A 20,086-nucleotide genomic window follows, 5' to 3' on the forward strand; every position below is an offset into this window, starting at 1 on the left:
AACGTTTTTTTGCAATTTTTGCAAATTTAATTAAAATAAAAACTAAGAAATCACATGTACATAAGTATTCACAGCCTTTGCCATGAAGCTCAAAATGTAGCTCAGGTGCATCCTGTTTCCACTGATCATCCTTGAGTTGGAGTCTACCTGTAGTAAATTCAGTTGTTTGTGGACATGATTGTGAAAGGCATAGACCTGTCTATATAAGGTCCCTGCATGTCAGAGCACAAACCAAGCATGAAGTCCAAGGAAATGTCTGGAGACCCCCGAGAGACCATTGTCTCCAGGCACAAATCTGGGGAAGGGTACAGCAATATATGTTTCCAGGGCGACACCGGACTGGTATACAGAAAATTCGGCAACCCGGATGGACTGGTAACACATCGTGCCTGCTGCTGTCCAGGAACTTGTGGCCAGTTTGCCATGAAGGGTGTCAGCAGTAATCGCTGCCCGTGGTGACCGACACAGATCAGTGAGATGTTGGTGACGTCAGTACTATCTGCTCTTAATGACCAATCACTTCTCTACATACAGTACTGACGTCACCAACATCTCACTGATCTATCTGCTCTTAGTGACCAATCACTTCTCTACATACAGTACTGACGTCACTATCATCTCACTGATCTATCTGCTCTTAGGGCCTGATTCAGACCCACTCGCGAGCGGCTGTACGCTCGCAAGTGGGTCGATGGTCTGCACTGAGCATGCGCACGACGGAGGGAGCTCCGTCGTGCGCATGCGCCAGACACGACGAGCGAAGGACTTTCCTTCGCTCGTTGTGTCCGATCAAAGGGGGCGTGCTGTCAATGTTGATTGACAGCACGCCCCCTTTGGTGGGCGTGCCGGGGGCGTGCCTCCCTGACGGGGGCGTTCCCACGGGAACGCCTCCCGTCAGAAGCCGGCCCACTGACATCACTAGTGATGTCAGTGGGAGTGATTTTGGCTCTGATAGAGCCAAAATCACTCCGGAGCTTGCGGTTGAAAACCTCAACCGCAGGCTCCGGCTCGCAATTTCGATGGTCGCGATGGTCACGACCATCGCGGCCATCAAAATGCACGCTCGTATAGCCTGTGGGTGGTGACCCACAGCTATACGAGCGTCCAGGAGGACGCTCCATGAAAAAGGAGCCCGGCCCTCATGCAGAGCGTGTGCTCTGCTCAGAGCGTACGGCTCTGAATGAGGGCCTTAGTGACGTCAGTACTGTATGTAGAGAAGTGATTGGACACTAAGAGCAGATAGATCAGTGAGATGATAGTGTCCAATCACTTCTCTACATACAGTACTGATGTCACCAACATCTCACTGATCTATCTGCTCTTAGTACTGTATGTAGAGAAGTGATTGGACACAAAGAGCAGATAGATCAGTGAGATGTTGGTGACATCAGTACTGTATGTAGAGAAGTGATTGGACACTGACATCACCAACATCTCACTGATCTATCTGCTCTTAGTGACGTCAGTACTGTATGTAGAGAAGTGATTGGACACTATCATCTCACTGATCTATCTGCTCTTAGTGACGTCAGTACTGTATGTAGAGAAGTGATTGGACACTATCATCTCACTGATCTATCTGCTCTTAGTGTCCAATCACTTCTCTACACATAGTACTGATGTCACCAACATCTCACTGATCTATCTGCTCTTAGTGACATCAGTACTGTATGTAGAGAAGTGATTGGACACTATCATCTCACTGATCTATCTGCTCTTAGTGTCCAATCACTTCTCTACATACAGTAGTGTAATAGGCATTAGGTTAGATTTCCTGCTGCTCTTTTATCCAATAAGGAAACTGTTACTTTGGTAATTGTTTAGTTTCCTTATTGGATAAAAGAGCAGCAGGAAATCTAACCTAATGCCTATTACACTACTGTATGTAGAGAAGTGATTGGACACTAAGAGCAGATAGATCAGTGAGATGTTGGTGATGTCAGTGTCCAATCACTTCTCTACATACAGTACTGACGTCACTAAGAGCAGATAGATCAGTGAGATGTTGGTGATGTCAGTGTCCAATCACTTCTCTACATACAGTACTGATGTCACCAACATCTCACTGATCTATCTGCTCTTTGTGTCCAATCACTTCTCTACATACAGTAGTGTAATAGGCATTAGGTTAGATTTCCTGCTGCTCTTTTATCCAATAAGGAAACTAAACAATTACCAAAGTAACAGAGTTTATTACTAATATGACTGGTTTATGGCACTTGTGTGCGGAGAACATAGCACTGGACCATTAGCACTGGGGGGGTTCGGTGTCCGTCTCTCAGACTCAGTAATAACTTTCTACACGTGATTGCGGCAAAACAAAGAATCTGCGAGAGTCCAGAATCACTGCGCTGTCCTGAGGGGGCGCAAATGGGCAGAGGGTAACTTTCTTCACAGGCAGATTAATAAATGGGATTATACTGGGAAGAAGAGACTGTGTGACTGGGAGGAGGCCGTCACCTGTAAGAGGAGAGATATACAGGATAAGGACTATATAATAACAAAGCTGGGAGCACTGTAACCACTAATAATATCACTTCTCACATTGTAACTTCCTGTGTGCTTTATGGTAGTGCCAGCAGCCTAGGTACCACCTCTATAGATTATATATATATATATATACGCAGCCAGCTGATTACTTGGCGCAGAGCTTGAGCAGATGGTAACTAAGGTGTCTTTCCTCTATCACTACCTCTACTGCGCCTAACAAGCCCGTGTCCCCCCATGTAACCCTGACTCATCCACACACAGTTACATCCCTGTAATGAACCAATCTACGTCAGCTCCTGCCTAATGGGGCACCACCAGTGGGCATACAAAGGGCCACTGGTAAAGTTGGTGGTATCAATTAGACCCCATTTCCCAGTAGGTCAGTGTTTGTTGGCTGAAGAAATGGGGTCACCCCCCGCTATATATACACCATGTACCAGCTATATATACACCATGTACCCGCTATATATACACACCATGTACCCTCTATATATACACCATGTACCCTCTATATACAGTCAGGTGCATAAATATTGGGACTGACAGAATGTTCAGATTTTGGCCTCTATTCCCCACCACAATGGCTTTGAAATGAAACAAACAAGATGTGCTTTACCTGCAGACTTTCAGATTTAATTTGAGGGTAATTGCATCCAAATCAGGTGAACGGTGTAGGAATTACAACGGTTTCTATATGTGCCTCCCACTTTTTAAGGGGCCAAAAGTAATGGGACTATCAACTCAAAAGCTATTTCATGGACAGCTGTGGGCTATTCCCTCGTTATTTCATTATCAATTAACCAGGTAAAAGGTTTGGAGTTGATTCTAGGTGTGACATTTGCATTTGGAATCAGTTGCTGTCGACTCTCAATATGAGATCCAAAGAGCTGTCACTATCAGTGAAGCAAGCCATTATTAGGCTGAAAAATCAAAACAAACCCATCAGAGAGATAGCAAAAACATTAGGTGTGGCCAAATCAACTGTTCGGTACGTTCTTTCTTTTTAAGAATGTTCCAGAGAGCTCAGCAACACCAAAAGACCCGGAAGACCACGGAAAACAACTGTGGTGGATGACAGAAGGATTATTTCCCTGGTGAAGAAAAACCCCTTCACAACAGTTGGCCAAATCAAGAACACTCTTCAGGAGGTAGGTGTATATGTGTCAAAGTCAACAATCAAGAGAAGACTTCACAAGAGTGAATATAGAGGGTTCACCACAAGATGTAAACAATTGGTGAGCCACAAAAACAGGAAGACCAGGTTAGAGTTTGCCAAACAACATCTAAAAAAGCCATTACAGTTCTGGAACAACATCCTATGGACAGATGAGACAAAGATCAACTTGTACCAGAGTGATGGGAAGAGAAGAGTATGGAGAAGGAAAGGAACTGCTCATGATCCAAAACATACCACCTCATCAGTGAAGCATGGTGGTGGTAGTGTCATGGCGTTGGGATGTATGGCTGCCAATGGAACTGGTTCCCTTGTATTTATTGATGATGTGACTGCTGACAAAAGCAGCAGAATAAATTCTGAAGTGTTTCGGGCAATATTATATGCTCATATTCAGTTAAATGCTTCAGAACTCATTGGACGGCGCTTCACAGTGCAGATGGACAATGACCCGAAGCATACTGCAAAAGCAACCAAAGAGTTTTTGAAGGCTAAAAAGTGGAATGTTATCCAATGGCCAAGTCCATCCCCTGACCTGAATCCGATTGAGCATGGATTTCACTTGATGAAGACAAAACTGAAGGGAAAATGCCCCAAGAACAAGCAGGAACTGAAGACATTTGCAGTAGAGGCCTGGCAGAGCATCACCAGGGATGACACCCAGCCTCTGGTGATGTCTATGCGTTCCAGACTTCAAGCTGTAATTGCCTGCAAAGGATTTGCAACAAAGTATTAAAAAGTGAAAGTTAGATTTAGGATTGTTTAGTTTGTCCCATTACTTTTGGCCCCTTAAAAAAAAAGTGGGAGGCACATATAGAAACCGTTGTAATTCCTACACCGTTCACCTGATTTGGATGTAATTACCCTCAAATTAAATCTGAAAGTCTGCAGGTAAAGCACATCTTGTTTATTTCATTTCAAAGCCATTGTGATGGTGACTAGAGGACAAAATATGACAATTCTGTCAATGTCCCAATATTTATGCACCTGACTGTATTACCGTACCTTCTTGTTCTCTGTTTCGTAGTCGTGTCCCCGTCTCTCCCAGCCGCAGTAACGCTCTCCTCCTGTAACATATAGAAACTGTCACAGAGCAATCGATGTACTAAGCAATATATATATATATATATATATATATATATCACAATCCGCGTTTATGTAAATGTGATAAATATTATTGGCGTATATTTACAAAGTGAAAATAAAACTGTGAATCAGTCGCCCATAGGCACTATAGGGTAACGCCTATGGAGATTGTGTTGTCAGATTTTTCAAGCGTGGCCCCGATATGATATCTCCGTCCCCATAGAAACCTATTGGGGCTGCGGCAGATATCGGGGAGCGCTGCTGTGATACCTCCGCGGTACATTCTGTATCCCCTAACAATGGCTGTATTCAGGGAATATTCCCAATAATAATGAAATGATAAATAGGCCCCTTAGGAACAAATAAATACAGGAACATTTTCATTCATTATCTGCAGGTCCAGCATTTGAATTGTGTCAGAAAATTACAAGGACGCACTGCGCACGCACAGCGATTGTTTTGCCATTACGCCTGCACAGAGGATCCATTCGCAGAGTGAGTGACAGGTAGTCAGCGGTTGGGGGGGCAATGGGGGAGTGGCTAGGCAAACTCAGGCGTGTCTAACTGTATAAACCCACGGCGCCAGCGAGTGGTTCAACAACCTCGGCCGGGTTCTCACTACACACAGTGGACCCCAACCACAGCAGGACACCGGGCGCAACATGAGGTAAGTTTCTGTCATTGCCGGTGTGAAGACCACTGGCGGTGCTGACAAGCGGGACAGCCGGGACGCCCGCACCCCTGCGAGACCACCAGGGCACTTGAATGCAGCAGGGGGTCTGCCACACTGGTGCCATCACGGCATTCAAGTGAGCACCAGCGGGATGCTGTAGGCGGCCATTGCCCGGGAGGGATCTGTGTCAGCACCTCTCCCTGAAAGCCCCTCCCCCAGCCCTAGGTGTGTTCCCTCATGGGGGCTTCCCGCCATGGGCTTATTCCTCCTCTATCCTCCTTCAGATAGATGCAGAGCAGCCATTTTACAGAGGAGCTGGCTCCTGTCTCCCTGTATACCTCCCCTCAGGTCAGGTTATACAGTCTGTATCAGAGAGGCTCCTGTCTCCCTATATACCTCCCCTCAGGTCAGGTTATACAGTCTGTATCAGAGAGGCTCCCGTCCCCCTGTATACCTCCCCTCAGGTCAGGTTATACAGTCTGTATCAGAGAGGCTCCCGTCCCCCTGTATACCTCCCCTCAGGTCAGGTTATACAGTCTGTATCAGAGAGGCTGGCTCCTGTCTCCCTGTATACCTCCCCTCAGGTCAGGTTATACAGTCTGTATCAGAGAGGCTCCTGTCTCCCTGTATACCTCCCCTCAGGTCATGTTATACAGTCTGTATCAGAGAGGCTCCTGTCTCCCTGTATACCTCCCCTCAGATCAGGTTATACAGTCTGTATCAGAGAGGCTGGCTCCCGTCTCCCTGTATACCTCCCCTCAGGTCAGGTTATACAGTCTGTATCAGAGAGGCTGGCTCCTGTCTCCCTGTATACCTCCCCTCAGGTCAGGTTATACAGTCTGTATCAGAGAGGCTCCTGTCTCCCTGTATACCTCCCCTCAGGTCAGGTTATACAGTCTGTATCAGAGAGGCTCCTGTCTCCCTGTATACCTCCCCTCAGGTCAGGTTATATACAGTCTGTATCAGAGAGGCTCCTGTCTCCCTGTATATCTCCCCTCAGGTCAGGTTATACAGTCTGTATCAGAGAGGATGGCTCCTGTCTCCCTGTATACCTCCCCTCAGGTCAGGTTATACAGTCTGTATCAGAGAGGATGGCTCCTGTCTCCCTGTATACCTCCCCTCAGGTCAGGTTATATAGTCTGTATCAGAGAGGCTCCTGTCTCCCTGTATACCTCCCCTCAGGTCAGGTTATATAGTCTGTATCAGAGAGGCTCCTGTCTCCCTGTATATCTCCCCTCAGGTCAGGTTATACAGTCTGTATCAGAGAGGATGGCTCCTGTCTCCCTGTATACCTCCCCTCAGGTCAGGTTATACAGTCTGTATCAGAGAGGATGGCTCCTGTCTCCCTGTATACCTCCCCTCAGGTCAGGTTATACAGTCTGTATCAGAGAGGATGGCTCCTGTCTCCCTGTATACCTCCCCTCAGGTCAGGTTATATAGTCTGTATCAGAGAGGCTCCTGGCTCCCTCTATACCTCCCCTCAGGTCATGTTATACAGTCTGTATCAGAGAGGCTCCTGTCTCCCTGTATACCTCCCCTCAGGTCAGGTTATACAGTCTGTATCAGAGAGGCTCCTGTCTCCCTGTATTCCTCCCCTCAGGTCAGGTTATACAGTCTGTATCAGAGAGGCTGGCTCCCGTCTCCCTGTATACCTCCCCTCAGGTCAGGTTATACAGTCTGTATCAGAGAGGCTGGCTCCTGTCTCCCTGTATACCTCCCCTCAGGTCAGGTTATACATTATGTATCAGAGAGGCTCCTGTATACCTCCCCTCAGGTCAGGTTATATAGTCTGTATCAGAGAGGCTCCTGTCTCCCTGTATATCTCCCCTCAGGTCAGGTTATACAGTCTGTATCAGAGAGGATGGCTCCTGTCTCCCTGTATACCTCCCCTCAGGTCAGGTTATACAGTCTGTATCAGAGAGGATGGCTCCTGTCTCCCTGTATACCTCCCCTCAGGTCAGGTTATACAGTCAGTATCAGAGAGGCTGGCTCCCGTCTCCCTGTATACCTACCCTCAGGTCAGGTTATACAGTCTGTATCAGAGAGGCTCCTGTCTCCCTGTATACCTCCCCTCAGGTCAGGTTATACAGTCTGTATCAGAGAGGCTGGCTCCTGTCTCCCTGTATACCTCCCCTCAGGTCATGTTATACAGTCTGTATCAGAGAGGCTCCTGTCTCCCTGTATACCTCCCCTCAGATCAGGTTATACAGTCTGTATCAGAGAGGCTGGCTCCCGTCTCCCTGTATACCTCCCCTCAGGTCAGGTTATACAGTCTGTATCAGAGAGGCTCCTGTCTCCCTGTATACCTCCCCTCAGGTCATGTTATACAGTCTGTATCAGAGAGGCTCCTGTCTCCCTGTATACCTCCCCTCAGGTCAGGTTATATAGTCTGTATCAGAGAGGCTCCTGTCTCCCTGTATACCTCCCCTCAGGTCAGGTTATACAGTCTGTATCAGAGAGGCTGGCTCCCGTCTCCCTGTATACCTCCCCTCAGGTCAGGTTATACAGTCTGTATCAGAGAGGCTCCTGTCTCCCTGTATACCTCCCCTCAGGTCAGGTTATACAGTCTGTATCAGAGAGGCTGTCTCCCTGTATACCTCCCCTCAGGTCAGGTTATACAGTCTGTATCAGAGAGGCTCCTGTCTCCCTGTATACCTCCCCTCAGGTCAGGTTATACAGTGTATCAGAGAGGCTCCTGTCTCCCTGTATACCTCCCCTCAGGTCAGGTTATACAGTCTGTATCAGAGAGGCTCCTGTCTCCCTGTATATCTCCCCTCAGGTCAGGTTATACAGTCTGTATCAGAGAGGCTCCTGTCTCCCTGTATACCTCCCCTCAGGTCAGGTTATACAGTCTGTATCAGAGAGGCTCCTGTCTCCCTGTATACCTCCCCTCAGGTCAGGTTATACAGTCTGTATCAGAGAGGCTCCCGTCTCCCTGTATACCTCCCCTCAGGTCAGGTTATACAGTCTGTATCAGAGAGGATGGCTCCTGTCTCCCTGTATACCTCCCCTCAGGTCAGGTTATACAGTCTGTATCAGAGAGGCTCCTGTCTCCCTGTATACCTCCCCTGAGGTCAGGTTATATAGTCTGTATCAGAGAGGCTGGCTCCTGTCTCCCTGTATACCTCCCCTCAGGTCAGGTTATACAGTCTGTATCAGAGAGGCTGGCTCCTGTCCCCCTGTATACCTCCCCTCAGGTCAGGTTATACAGTCTGTATCAGAGAGGCTGGCTCCTGTCTCCCTGTATACCTCCCCTCAGGTCAGGTTATACAGTCTGTATCAGAGAGGCTGGTTCCTGTCTCCCTGTATACCTCCTCTCAGGTCAGGTTATACAGTCTGTATCAGAGAGGCTCCTGTCTCCCTGTATACCTCCCCTCAGGTCAGGTTATACAGTCTGTATCAGAGAGGTTCCTGTCTCCCTGTATACCTCCCCTCAGGTCAGGTTATACAGTCTGTATCAGAGAGGCTCCTGTCTCCCTGTATACCTCCCCTCAGGTCAGGTTATACAGTCTGTATCAGAGAGGCTCCTGTCTCCCTGTATACCTCCCCTCAGGTCAGGTTATACAGTCTGTATCAGAGAGGCTGGCTCCTGTCTCCCTGTATACCTCCCCTCAGGTCAGGTTATACAGTCTGTATCAGAGGCTGGCTCCTGTCTCCCTGTATACCTCCCCTCAGGTCAGGTTATATAGTCTGTATCAGAGAGGCTGGCTCCTGTCTCCCTGTATACCTCCCCTCAGGTCAGGTTATACAGTCTGTATCAGAGAGGCTCCCGTCTCCCTGTATACCTCCCCTCAGGTCAGGTTATACAGTCTGTATCAGAGAGGCTCCTGTCTCCCTGTATACCTCCCCTCAGGTCAGGTTATACAGTCTGTATCAGAGAGGATGGCTCCTGTCTCCCTGTATACCTCCCCTCAGGTCAGGTTATACAGTCTGTATCAGAGGCTGGCTCCTGTCTCCCTGTATACCTCCCCTCAGGTCAGGTTATATAGTCTGTATCAGAGAGGCTGGCTCCTGTCTCCCTGTATACCTCCCCTCAGGTCAGGTTATACAGTCTGTATCAGAGAGGCTCCCGTCTCCCTGTATACCTCCCCTCAGGTCAGGTTATACAGTATGTATCAGAGAGGCTCCTGTCTCCCTGTATACCTCCCCTCAGGTCAGGTTATACAGTCTGTATCAGAGAGGCTCCCGTCTCCCTGTATACCTCCCCTCAGGTCAGGTTATACAGTCTGTATCAGAGAGGCTGGCTCCTGTCTCCCTGTATACCTCCCCTCAGGTCAGGTTATACAGTCTGTATCAGAGAGGATGGCTCCTGTCTCCCTGTATACCTCCCCTCAGGTCAGGTTATACAGTCTGTATCAGAGAGGCTCCTGTCTCCCTGTATACCTATGTTTCTTCTCATTTTTCACACTATTGTCTTTCTTACTATAGCTGTGAAAGGTGATAACTTCCCCCCTGTTGCCCCACTCATTGTATAATTTGTGTGGCCCCTCCATTCAGCGCACTGTTCCCTATTGTGCACCCCTGATATATAACTAGGTGTGTGGGACTTTTCTTGGAACACGGTAACATGTCTTGTAAGAACAAAGCGCCCAAGGAGATGGAGGCTCCTTTGCTACATACATGTAGACACTGTTCTGCTGGTCTTTCCCCGTAGGATGTGGCCCAGGATGGTCTCTGTATTCATTGTTGCTGAGACACTCAGTGAGATGTCCCATTTACTGCTTCCAACCAGGAACCGACACGGACGGTCAACTTGTCGCAAGTAATGTCGCAGTTGCCTTACAGCTCCCGCTCCTGTCCTTCCTACTTTGGGGGTCCTAGCCACCCCTATTATGCAGCCTCATCTGCAGCTGCCTGTGCTGGAATCCCCATGGATAAACACCTTCTCACAATTGGTTCCTGGCACACTGACTCGGACTCTAGGAAGGCTCTTCAGGCAATTCCTTGTTTTGGTGACATTCTATTTGGAGCGTATAGGAAAGATTCCTTGGCTGCACACCCTGAATATATAGAATGGGAGGTGCTACCCGATGAGACTTTATTGCAGGCACAGAAACAGACAAATCACAAGTGCACAACTCCAAATGACTAAATTATATAGAAATACAATTTTGCTAATTTTTATTGCATAATGCATTTATATATAATTAGTAATTTGGAGTTGTGCACTTGTGATTTGTCTGTTTCTTGACATTCTATTTGGGCCAGGACTGGATATAATAGTGGCCACGGTGGCGGCTTCCAAGACAGTGTTTCTACTTTCAGCAGCAGCCCCTAGAGCTCGAGCGTCCTCCTTTCGCCCACAAGGAAAGGCCAAGGTGCAGTCCTTTTCAAGGTCCTAGAAATATTGCTGGCCTACCAGACGCCCGGCTGCCAAACCAGCTGACAAGCCTATTGATTGACGGGGCAGGTCTCTCCTTGGGGGACCCCAGTTTATACTTTTTTCTGACGTCTGGATGCATGGGTTTGTGGTGTCGTCTCGCAGGGCTACGCTGACTTTCAGGAGGCATCCACCAGAATGTTTTTATAACCACAGGCCTTCCGGGAAATCTGGGAAAATAAAAAGCGCTGCGGGAGTCAATTCGCTCTACACCAGCCTCCAGGGTAATAGTTCCTGTCCCTCAGGATCAAAGGTTCTCTGGCTTCTACACCAATCTCTTCTTGGTCAAGAATCCGAATGGCTCCTTTTGCCCAATTCTCAACCTCAAATCCCTCAGCAAAGTATTTGCGGGTCCCCTAGTTTCATAAGGAGTCTTTGCGCTCCATAATTTTGGCTTTGGAACCGGGGGATTTCATGGCCTCCTTGGACTTCCAGGATGGTTATTTACATGTGTCTATCCGACTCAGTCACCAGCATACCCTTTTGTTTGCAGTCAAGGAGGAGCAATACCAGTTTCGGACCTTGCCCTTTGGTCTTTCCATGGCTCCTCATGTGTTCACGAAGGTCTTGGCGTTCATGGCAGCTCATTTGCAGTGCAAGGGTATCAGAATTCTCCTTTACCTGGATGATCTTATCCTAGCCAGATATCCGGATATGCTGAGGCTCCCTTAGCCTCACAATAGATCTTCCAATTGATGTCCCACCCGTGCGACTGTAAAAGAAGTCCTCCCTGAATCTAGCCCAGGAGATACTCCACCTGGGGGCCACTTGGACTCACAGGTTCAAAGAGTGTTTCTCCCAGTGACTAGATTTGGGATCTGCAGGACAAAATTCGAGGGATCTTACTACATCGCAGCGTGTAAATTCACACCTGCATGCGGATCATGGGATCTCTGTTCTCTATCTTCGACATGGTGGAGTATGCCCGTTTTCACTCCCGGCCTCTCCAGGCAGAGATTCTGACTCACTGGAATGGATCCCATCTCCAGATCAAGTTGCAGACAGTCGTCCTGTCTCGGGAGATTCGTCTCTCCCTTGTGTGATGGCTCCAGAGCTCCCACTTGGACAAGGGTCGCCCCGTCTGGATTCTGGACTGGGTCCTTCTCACCATGGACACCAGTCTTCGCATGTGGGGAGCTGTGATCTGCCAGCAGTCCTTCTAGGGTCGATGGACTGCTCAGGAGAGCCATCTCTTGATCAATGTCCTGGAACTTCGATAGGTCTTCCGAGCCCTCTGTCAGGTTCAGTAATTCCTTCAGTAATTCCTTCAGAATCGCCCATTCCTAGTACAGGCAGACAACGTGACAGCCATCACTTACACAAACCATCAGAGCGGCACTAACAGCGTTGGAACCATGACAGAGGTCAGTCACATACTCCATTGGGCAGAGCATCATGTTCCAGCTCTGTTGGCAGTTTTCATTCCAGGGGTCCAGAATTGGGAAGTGGACTTTGAGTGGTCAAGATGTCCACTCTGGCGAGTGGGCCCTTCATCTGGATGTCTTTCAGCTTCTAGTTCATTGTTGGGGCCTGCCAGCAGTTGATCTGATTTCGTCTCGGTTCAAACACGAGTTACCAAAGTATGGATCTCGCACCTGGCAGATGCCTTGGTGGTTTGGTGGACTTTCAATCTCAAATACAAATTCCCTCTGATCTCACTTCTGGTGAGGGTTCTCTGCAAGTTCAAGTTGGAAGGTGCGATTCTGGTGGCTCCCGATTGGCCGTGGAGGGCTTGGTATGCAGATCTTCTCAGTCTCTCCATCGATGTCTCGCTGCGTCTTCTGCCACAGCCGGATTTTCTGTCTCGGGGCCCGTGCTTCCACCCGTATCTGACTAGTCTCAAGAGCCACCCCGTCAAATCAAGGCATCTGTCTTGAGAGCTAATGCTTTTTCTTGGTCAGTCATTTGCACCAGTTTATCATCGGATTTGGCGCGCTTACTTGTCCTGGTGTTCTTCCAGAGATTTTAACCCCAGATCCATCTGGCTTTCCCCGAGTTCTCTCGTTTCTGCAGTCCGACCTGGATTTGGATCTTAATCTGTCTTTTTTAAAGGTACAGGTCTCTGCACTTTTGGTTCTCTTTCAGAGACACGTTGCCTTGATGCCGGATGTTCGTACCTACTTTCAGTTTGTTCTCTACGTTCAGCCTTTGTTTGTTCATCTGGTGGCTCCGTGGGACTTGTCCCTGGTGCTTCGGGCTCTTCAGTCACCTCCATTCGAGCCTTTGGAATCGGTGGACCTTTGTTGGCTCAGATGAAAGACTATTTTCCTTCTGGCTATTGCTTTGGAAAGTGGGTCAGACTTGAGCGCACTGTCGTGTTGCTCTCCTTTTCTGGTCTTTCACTCAGACTGGGCCATTCTTCGGACTTGACAAGCTTACCTTCAGAAGGTGGTTTCCAGATTTCACCTCAATCAGGAGATTGTGGCCCCAGCTTTTCAGTCTCCGGAGGATTTAGCAGATGAGGCCTCTTTGGATGTTGTAGGGGCCCTCCCCATTTATGTTGATCATACCAGGGATATCCAGAAGTCGGATTCCCTTTTCATTCTTTATGGTATCCACAAGCGTGGCTGGCTGGCTACAAAGCAGACCTTAGCCAGGTGGCTCCACTTAACCGTCCGCCACACCTACGTGGTGGCAGACCTTCCGGCCCTGGCCGTAGTGACTGCTCATTCCACAAGATCAGTTGGTACCTCTTGGGCAGCTCGTTGTGGTGCTTCTGCAGAGCAGCTTTGCAAGGTGGCCATGTGGTCTTCCATTTATCTGCTTTTATGCATTTAATACCTTCGCCTATGTGGATGCAACCTATGGGCGATGGATACTCAGTGCAGCTCAGGAGCAGAGGTGGCCCTAGGCATAGGCATTCTTAGCAAATGCGTAGGGTGACTAGAATGCTCTGCCATTGCCCCCCCTCCTCTGCAACATTGCCCCCCAGGGCCAGATTAAGGGAGGAGCACTGGTGGTAAGTACGCCCGGGCCCCCCGGCACAGATCAGATCTCCACATGGCGCCGCAGAGAAGTGCTGGGCAGCTGAGCGACAGCTCAGCTGTCCAATAACTTGTGAAGCTGCAGCCTGTGACTCACTGACAGGCTGCAGGGAAGTAGGAGGTGGGAGGAAGGGAGGGGCACAGCCCCAGACCCTAAACATAAAAGTTCAGAATGATATTTGTTCTAAGAAGAGAAAGCCAGGAAGCGTAAGACAGGCAGTACAGTTTTTTTATTAATTAAATTTGAAGGCAGTAAATCCTATATGTGTAATACATATATATATATATATATATATATATATATATATATATATATATACATACATATACATATATATACACACACACACACACGTATTTATAGGATGTATATGTGTTGTGTTTATCTCTCTCATATATATATATATATATATATATATATATATATATACATACATATACACACACACACACATATATACATACATACAGTCAGGTGCATAAATATTGGGACATTGATAGAATTTTCATATTTTGGCCTCTATTCACCACCACAATGGCTTTGAAATGAAATAAACAAGATGTGCTTTACCTGCAGACTTTCAGATTTAATTTGAGGGTAATTACATCCAAATCAGGTGAACGGTGTAGGAATTACAATGGCTTCTATATGTGTCTCCCACTTTTTAAGGGGCCAAAAGTAATGGGACAAACTAAACAATCCTAAATCTAACTTTCACTTTTTAATACTTTGTTGCAAATCCTTTGCAGGCAATTACAGCCTGAAGTCTGGAACGCATAGACATCACCAGACGCTGGGTTTCATCCCTGGTGATGCTCTGCCAGGCCTCTACTGCAAATGTCTTCAGTTCCTGCTTGTTCTTGGGGCATTTTCCCTTCAGTTTTGTCTTCATCAAGTGAAATGCATGCTCAATCGGATTCAGGTCAGGGGATTGACTTGGCCATTGCATAACATTCCACTTTTTAGCCTTAAAAAACTCTTTGGTTGCTTTTGCAGTATGCTTCGGGTCATTGTCCATCTGCACTGTGAAGCGCCGTCCAATGAGTTCTGAAGCATTTGACTGAATATGAGCATATAATATTGCCCGAAACACTTCAGAATTCATTCTGCTGCTTTTGTCAGCAGTCACATCATCAATAAATACAAGGGAACCAGTTCCATTGGCAGCCATACATGCCCATGCCATGACACTACCACCACCATGCTTCACTGATGAGGTGGTATGTTTTGGATCATGAGCAGTTCCTTTCCTTCTCATACTCTTCTCTTCCCATCACTCTGGTACAAGTTGATCTTTGTCTCATCTGTCCATAGTATGTTGTTCCAGAACTGTATTATATACACCTACCTCCTGGAGAGTGTTCTTGATTTGGCCAACTGTTGTGAAGGGGTTTTTCTTCACCAGGGAAATAATTCTTCTGTCATCCACCACAGTTGTTTTCCGTGGTCTTCCGGGTCTTTTGGTGTTGCTGAGCTCTCTGGAACATTCTTAAAAAGAAAAATCGCACCGAACAGTTGATTTGGCCACACCTAATGTTTTTGCTATCTCTCTGATGGATTTGTTTTGATTTTTCAGCCTAATGATGGCTTGCTTCACTGATAGTGACAGCTCTTTGGATCTTATATTGAGAGTCGACAGCAACTGATTCCAAATGCAAATGTCACACCTAGAATCAACTCCAGACCTTTTACCTGCTTAATTGATAATGAAATAACGAGGGAATAGCCCACACCTGTCCATGAAATAGCTTTTGAGTTGATAGTCCCATTACTTTTGGCCCCTTAAACAGTGGGAGGCACATATAGGAACCGTTGTAATTCCTACACCGTTCACCTGATTTGGATGTAATTACCCTCAAATTAAATCTGAAAGTCTGCAGGTAAATCACATCTTGTTTGTTTCATTTCAAAGCCATTGTGGTGGGGAATAGAGGCCAAAATATGAGAATTCTGTCAATGTCCCAATATTTATGCACCTGATATAGATATATATATATATACATGCAGTCTTTTGTCCGGCACTCCTATTAGTGAGGTAAATCCAGGGTGCACTTTCTGACAGCCATGAGACTGTATGAATATCACTTGCAATGTTTGAAAGGCACTCCAACAATAGAGAAATAAATCCACACCACTCAGCGTATATATGTCAACGTTTCAGAGTATTTTAACCTCTGTTATCAAGATATCATCAGATAAAAGAGGTTAAAGTCCTCTGAAACGTTGACATATATACGCTGAGTGGTGTAGATTTATTTCTCTATTGTTGGAGTGCCTTTCAAACATTGCAAGTGATATATATATATGAGACTATTTTTGGGTTATTGTTGACGTGTAATCACTTTATCTCAGTATAGATAACCAAAAAAGGAATTGAGTCATGCAAAGAATTCTTACAGGAGAATACAAATTTGAGTGATTCCCATAAAGACTTTTTATAAATTTTGATTTTATTTGAACACATTATTTAAATTTTTTAGGACGTTTTTATTTACAAATATGTGGGACCGCCATGGGGACAGTTTTTGCACCTAGTTTTGCGAATTTGCATATGGGGAGTTGGGAGAATATTGTTATTTATGGTGACACTCCATTCAAGGAGACTATAGTCCTATATCGAAGGTACATAGATGACATTTTGATTAGCTGGAAAGGCACAGACTATTTGTTTTTAGTTTTTATGGATTTTATTGGAAATAATCCTTATAACTTAACCTTCACTTATAAAATTGATAGGAATGAAGTAGAATATTTGGTTTTGATGAGTACGACCAATGGGATTCAAACTAACAGCTATGTGAAAACAGAAGATACTAATTCCTAAAGTGGACATGCATCAGCAGGAAGACTAATATACCATACTCTCAGTTTTGTAGAGTCAAAAGAAATTGTAGTATTAAAGAACAATGTGATGCACAATTTGAAGTCTATATTGATGGATTTAAAGCAAGAGGCTATCCAGAAGAATTATTGAAAAAAGCTTTAACAAATACTGAGAATACAGCAAGTACAAACTTATTGGAATATAAAGTAAGAGATAAAAGGGGGATGAAGTACTCTTCATCACACCTTACAATAAAGATGAAAAATTAATATGTAGAGTCTTTAAGAAACATTGGGGTATTTTACAGATGGACCCGGTATTAAATACCATATTATTAGAGAACCGAAAATAGTGTTCAAACGGGCAAGAAACTTGAAAGATTTTTGGCCCCCAGTATGTTAAGTCAGGAAATTCTGAGGAAAAAGGGTTTATGGGTTAAACCTTGTAAAGTTTTTTTCAAATGTGGCCACTGTAACATATGTAGGTTTGCTCACCCCTTAGTTGAAATTTTAAAAACTGTGATAACTCGCGTACTTATCAAGTTAAGGATTTTATTGATTGTACTACCACTTCAGTCATTTATGTATTAGAATGCTGATGTAAATTGAAATCTATAGGCTAAAAACGAAACGCCCTTTAAAAATAAGGATACAAGAGCATATTTGAAGTATGAAGAACAAGATAGAAGCACAGACTGTCCCTGGACATTATAAAATGTCTCACAATTCTAATGTGGATTGGCCAGGTGTGAGATGTTTTGGATTCATGAATTGGGCACCCTGGTCCCCAGAGGCTTGAATGATAATTATAAAATTGTGCCGTTTTTATGAACAATCCCATTGTATTAATTTGTATGTATTAAGTAGAATTGATGTTCTTATATGTATTTCCTTTTTTAACACTTATTTATTCTGTTTTTATGCATTTGAGATTTTAAGGTAATTGAATATAATAGTTAGAAGGCAACATGAATTCATTTAGTTATAATGAGACATTTTTATTGGGATGTCATATATTTTATATGCTAGGATTGAATTGTATTACATTATTGCTCTATAGTGTGCACATTGATTTGTTCACAAGGCGTCCAATCTAAATTGTTATAAAGGAATTGGGATTTCGACAATATGGTCACTATTCGCTAAAGTGCGCCTTGGTGTCAGAAAGAGGACTCTGACAAAATGGGCATTGCAATATTGCGAGACTTCCGGCTTGCCGCACACATGGGATAGACTTGACGGCATTGTGACAGAGTTGGCCTGTCTGTGCGTGTCCAGTGTAACCAGGAAGTGGAGGGTGTTACAAAATTTGGTGACCGCGGGTAACTCAGATCACGGATGTAAAGAGAGGGGCTATTGGGCCATTTAGCGACTTCCGGTGACCGCGAGTGATGCGGATCATGGTACAGGAAGTGAGATCACTTCCAGTCTGATATACAATTTGTAAAAAAAGGCGGTACACACACCCCTAGTAAAGTTCATTAGTAGAGGTATGCTTACCTTCTATCCTCCTGATGAAGTCCAGCAGATGGCATAAAGACGAAACGCGTTGAGGTGCGGTGCTCTATCCTACTAACTTTGGAAACACTGTGGGTTCTTGGCTAAGTTCCCCTCCAGACGAACTTGAATTGTTTTTAATGTAGGGCATTTTTTATTGTTTTGTGACAAATAAATTCTGTGTGTAAATTTATTACACTATGCTATTTGTATTCTTTATGCTTGCTCTATAATCCGATGTTATTGTGGAAACACTGAAAACCGGCTATTGGATGAATACATCCCATGTCATTGTCACTGTGAGGAAACGGGGTTCTCTCAATCACCCAGACACCGAGCAGATGAAACCAACGTGATGGTTTATTTTTCCACAGCACACAGAAATAGATAATATGTCAGGACAAGCAGTAAATCCAGTGAACGGGCAATAAACAGGTAGCAGTCCAGACAGAGGCAGTCCCAGTAGAGTATAATGTCCCAGAACAATTCCACAAAATAGCTAGAGACCCTCAGTCCCCACAGTAGAAACTATCACTGATCACACAGCAGTGAATAGCGTATGTCCACTCAATCACTTCCAGGACCCCACACGTAGAAACTATCAGAGATCACACAGCAGTGATAGTCCCTGGGTCCAAACAATTGATTCCAGGATCCCATACAGTAGAAGCTAATCACAGAACACACAGCAATGAATAGCGTATAGGTCCTTGCAGAATTTCCAAAGTATAAATCCACAGAACTGGTGATGCGTTCCACTAGCACCTTGGCAGAGCGAGGCCTCTTAGCCAAAGTCAGCGACTAACATGTGGAGTTGCCTTCAGTGATCTGTTTTAAAATCTTCCAATTTCCCATGATATTGTGACCTCCCAGGGGGGGTTGCACCGTTTCCCGATTGGCGCGAGTCCCTTATGCTGTCAGTTTCTCCTACCTCCTCTGGGTATTACTTCCCTGACGAACACCTGCTGGGATGGTTCCGTTCAGTCTACCAGGTTCACGTGAAGCACAAAACAGGCAAATGGAAGGAGGAGTAAATCCTGAGCGTCCCCTGGGGAGGTGGGAATTAACTTAGAGGGTCTTTTGTTTTGGGAGGTGTCACCTTGCTCTAACACAGACATATGGACCAGGCTAACATCAAGGCTTATCCAGTATTAAACATTTCAATAACTTACATTATTACAGTACATAATAGACATGCTAATGAAAATGTGTGTCCTGAGAATGATCACACATACACTAGGAGACGGGAAGGGGGACACAAAAGGACTAAAAAGTAAATTGATCTCTGCAATGACTGAGATGCTGCCAGTACATTTGTAACACACATCTCATGTCCTCACAGTCACCAAGGGAGATTTCACTTTAAAGGGATATTCTCACATGTGAGTACAATAGTGGTTTATGCCATCTTTACCCTACGGGTGATTGGTGGTGGAGAAAGTTATACATACGATATTGCACTAGGAGGCACTTTTTTTCTCATTTCTTTTTTAGAAACCGACCTTTAACTGGCGGAACATCAGTTACCTGGAGAATAGCTGCCATCCCAAAAACCAGGGGAAGTACCATATATTATACATGTTTCCAGGACTGGAGATGGTCATTTGTGGATTGTAAACAAACATTTAGAATTGAATAGAGGACTAGCGCTGTATACCACTTGTGGATTGATAGATGGAGAAGATAGATATAGATATAGATATTATCTATGATAATCTATCCAAACTGTCCAACACTCCCTTGCTTCAGGTGATGCAGCATGTGCAGGTGCCTTTACTATATGATGACTGTAAGGTGTAAGATTGGATGCACTCAGGAACCCGTAACTGAGGTCACTCTGACACATTGATCTAAGTCAGCGCTTTTATTGATGGGGGTTCCTAAGTGCCGTCTGATTTTGCACTATAGCCGGCAGCTGAATAGACAGAAGCCAGATCACTGAATATCCCAACAGGGGAGGGTAAGTACCCTAACCCTC

The 20,086-nt window shown here is 45.6% G+C and overlaps 1 protein-coding gene across 1 annotated transcript in view; it reads right to left on the bottom strand.

Annotated features, from left to right (window-relative positions):
- Positions 1-2,126: 2,126 nt before the first annotated feature.
- Positions 2,127-20,086, bottom strand: part of WDR97 (WD repeat domain 97) — a gene marked incomplete at its 5' end in the record, with an annotated part of 527,575 nt that continues 509,615 nt past the window's right edge. The window contains 2 exons of the mRNA XM_088460925.1: positions 2,127-2,460; positions 4,670-4,731. Coding sequence (XP_088317051.1) covers positions 2,285-2,460; positions 4,670-4,731 — 238 coding nt within the window. The remainder of the gene's footprint in view (positions 2,461-4,669; positions 4,732-20,086) is intronic.

Source organism: Taudactylus pleione, unplaced genomic scaffold (genome assembly GCF_031769625.1).
Source record: "Taudactylus pleione unplaced genomic scaffold, aTauple2 ptg000991l, whole genome shotgun sequence".
Lineage (NCBI taxonomy): Eukaryota > Metazoa > Chordata > Amphibia > Anura > Myobatrachidae > Taudactylus > Taudactylus pleione.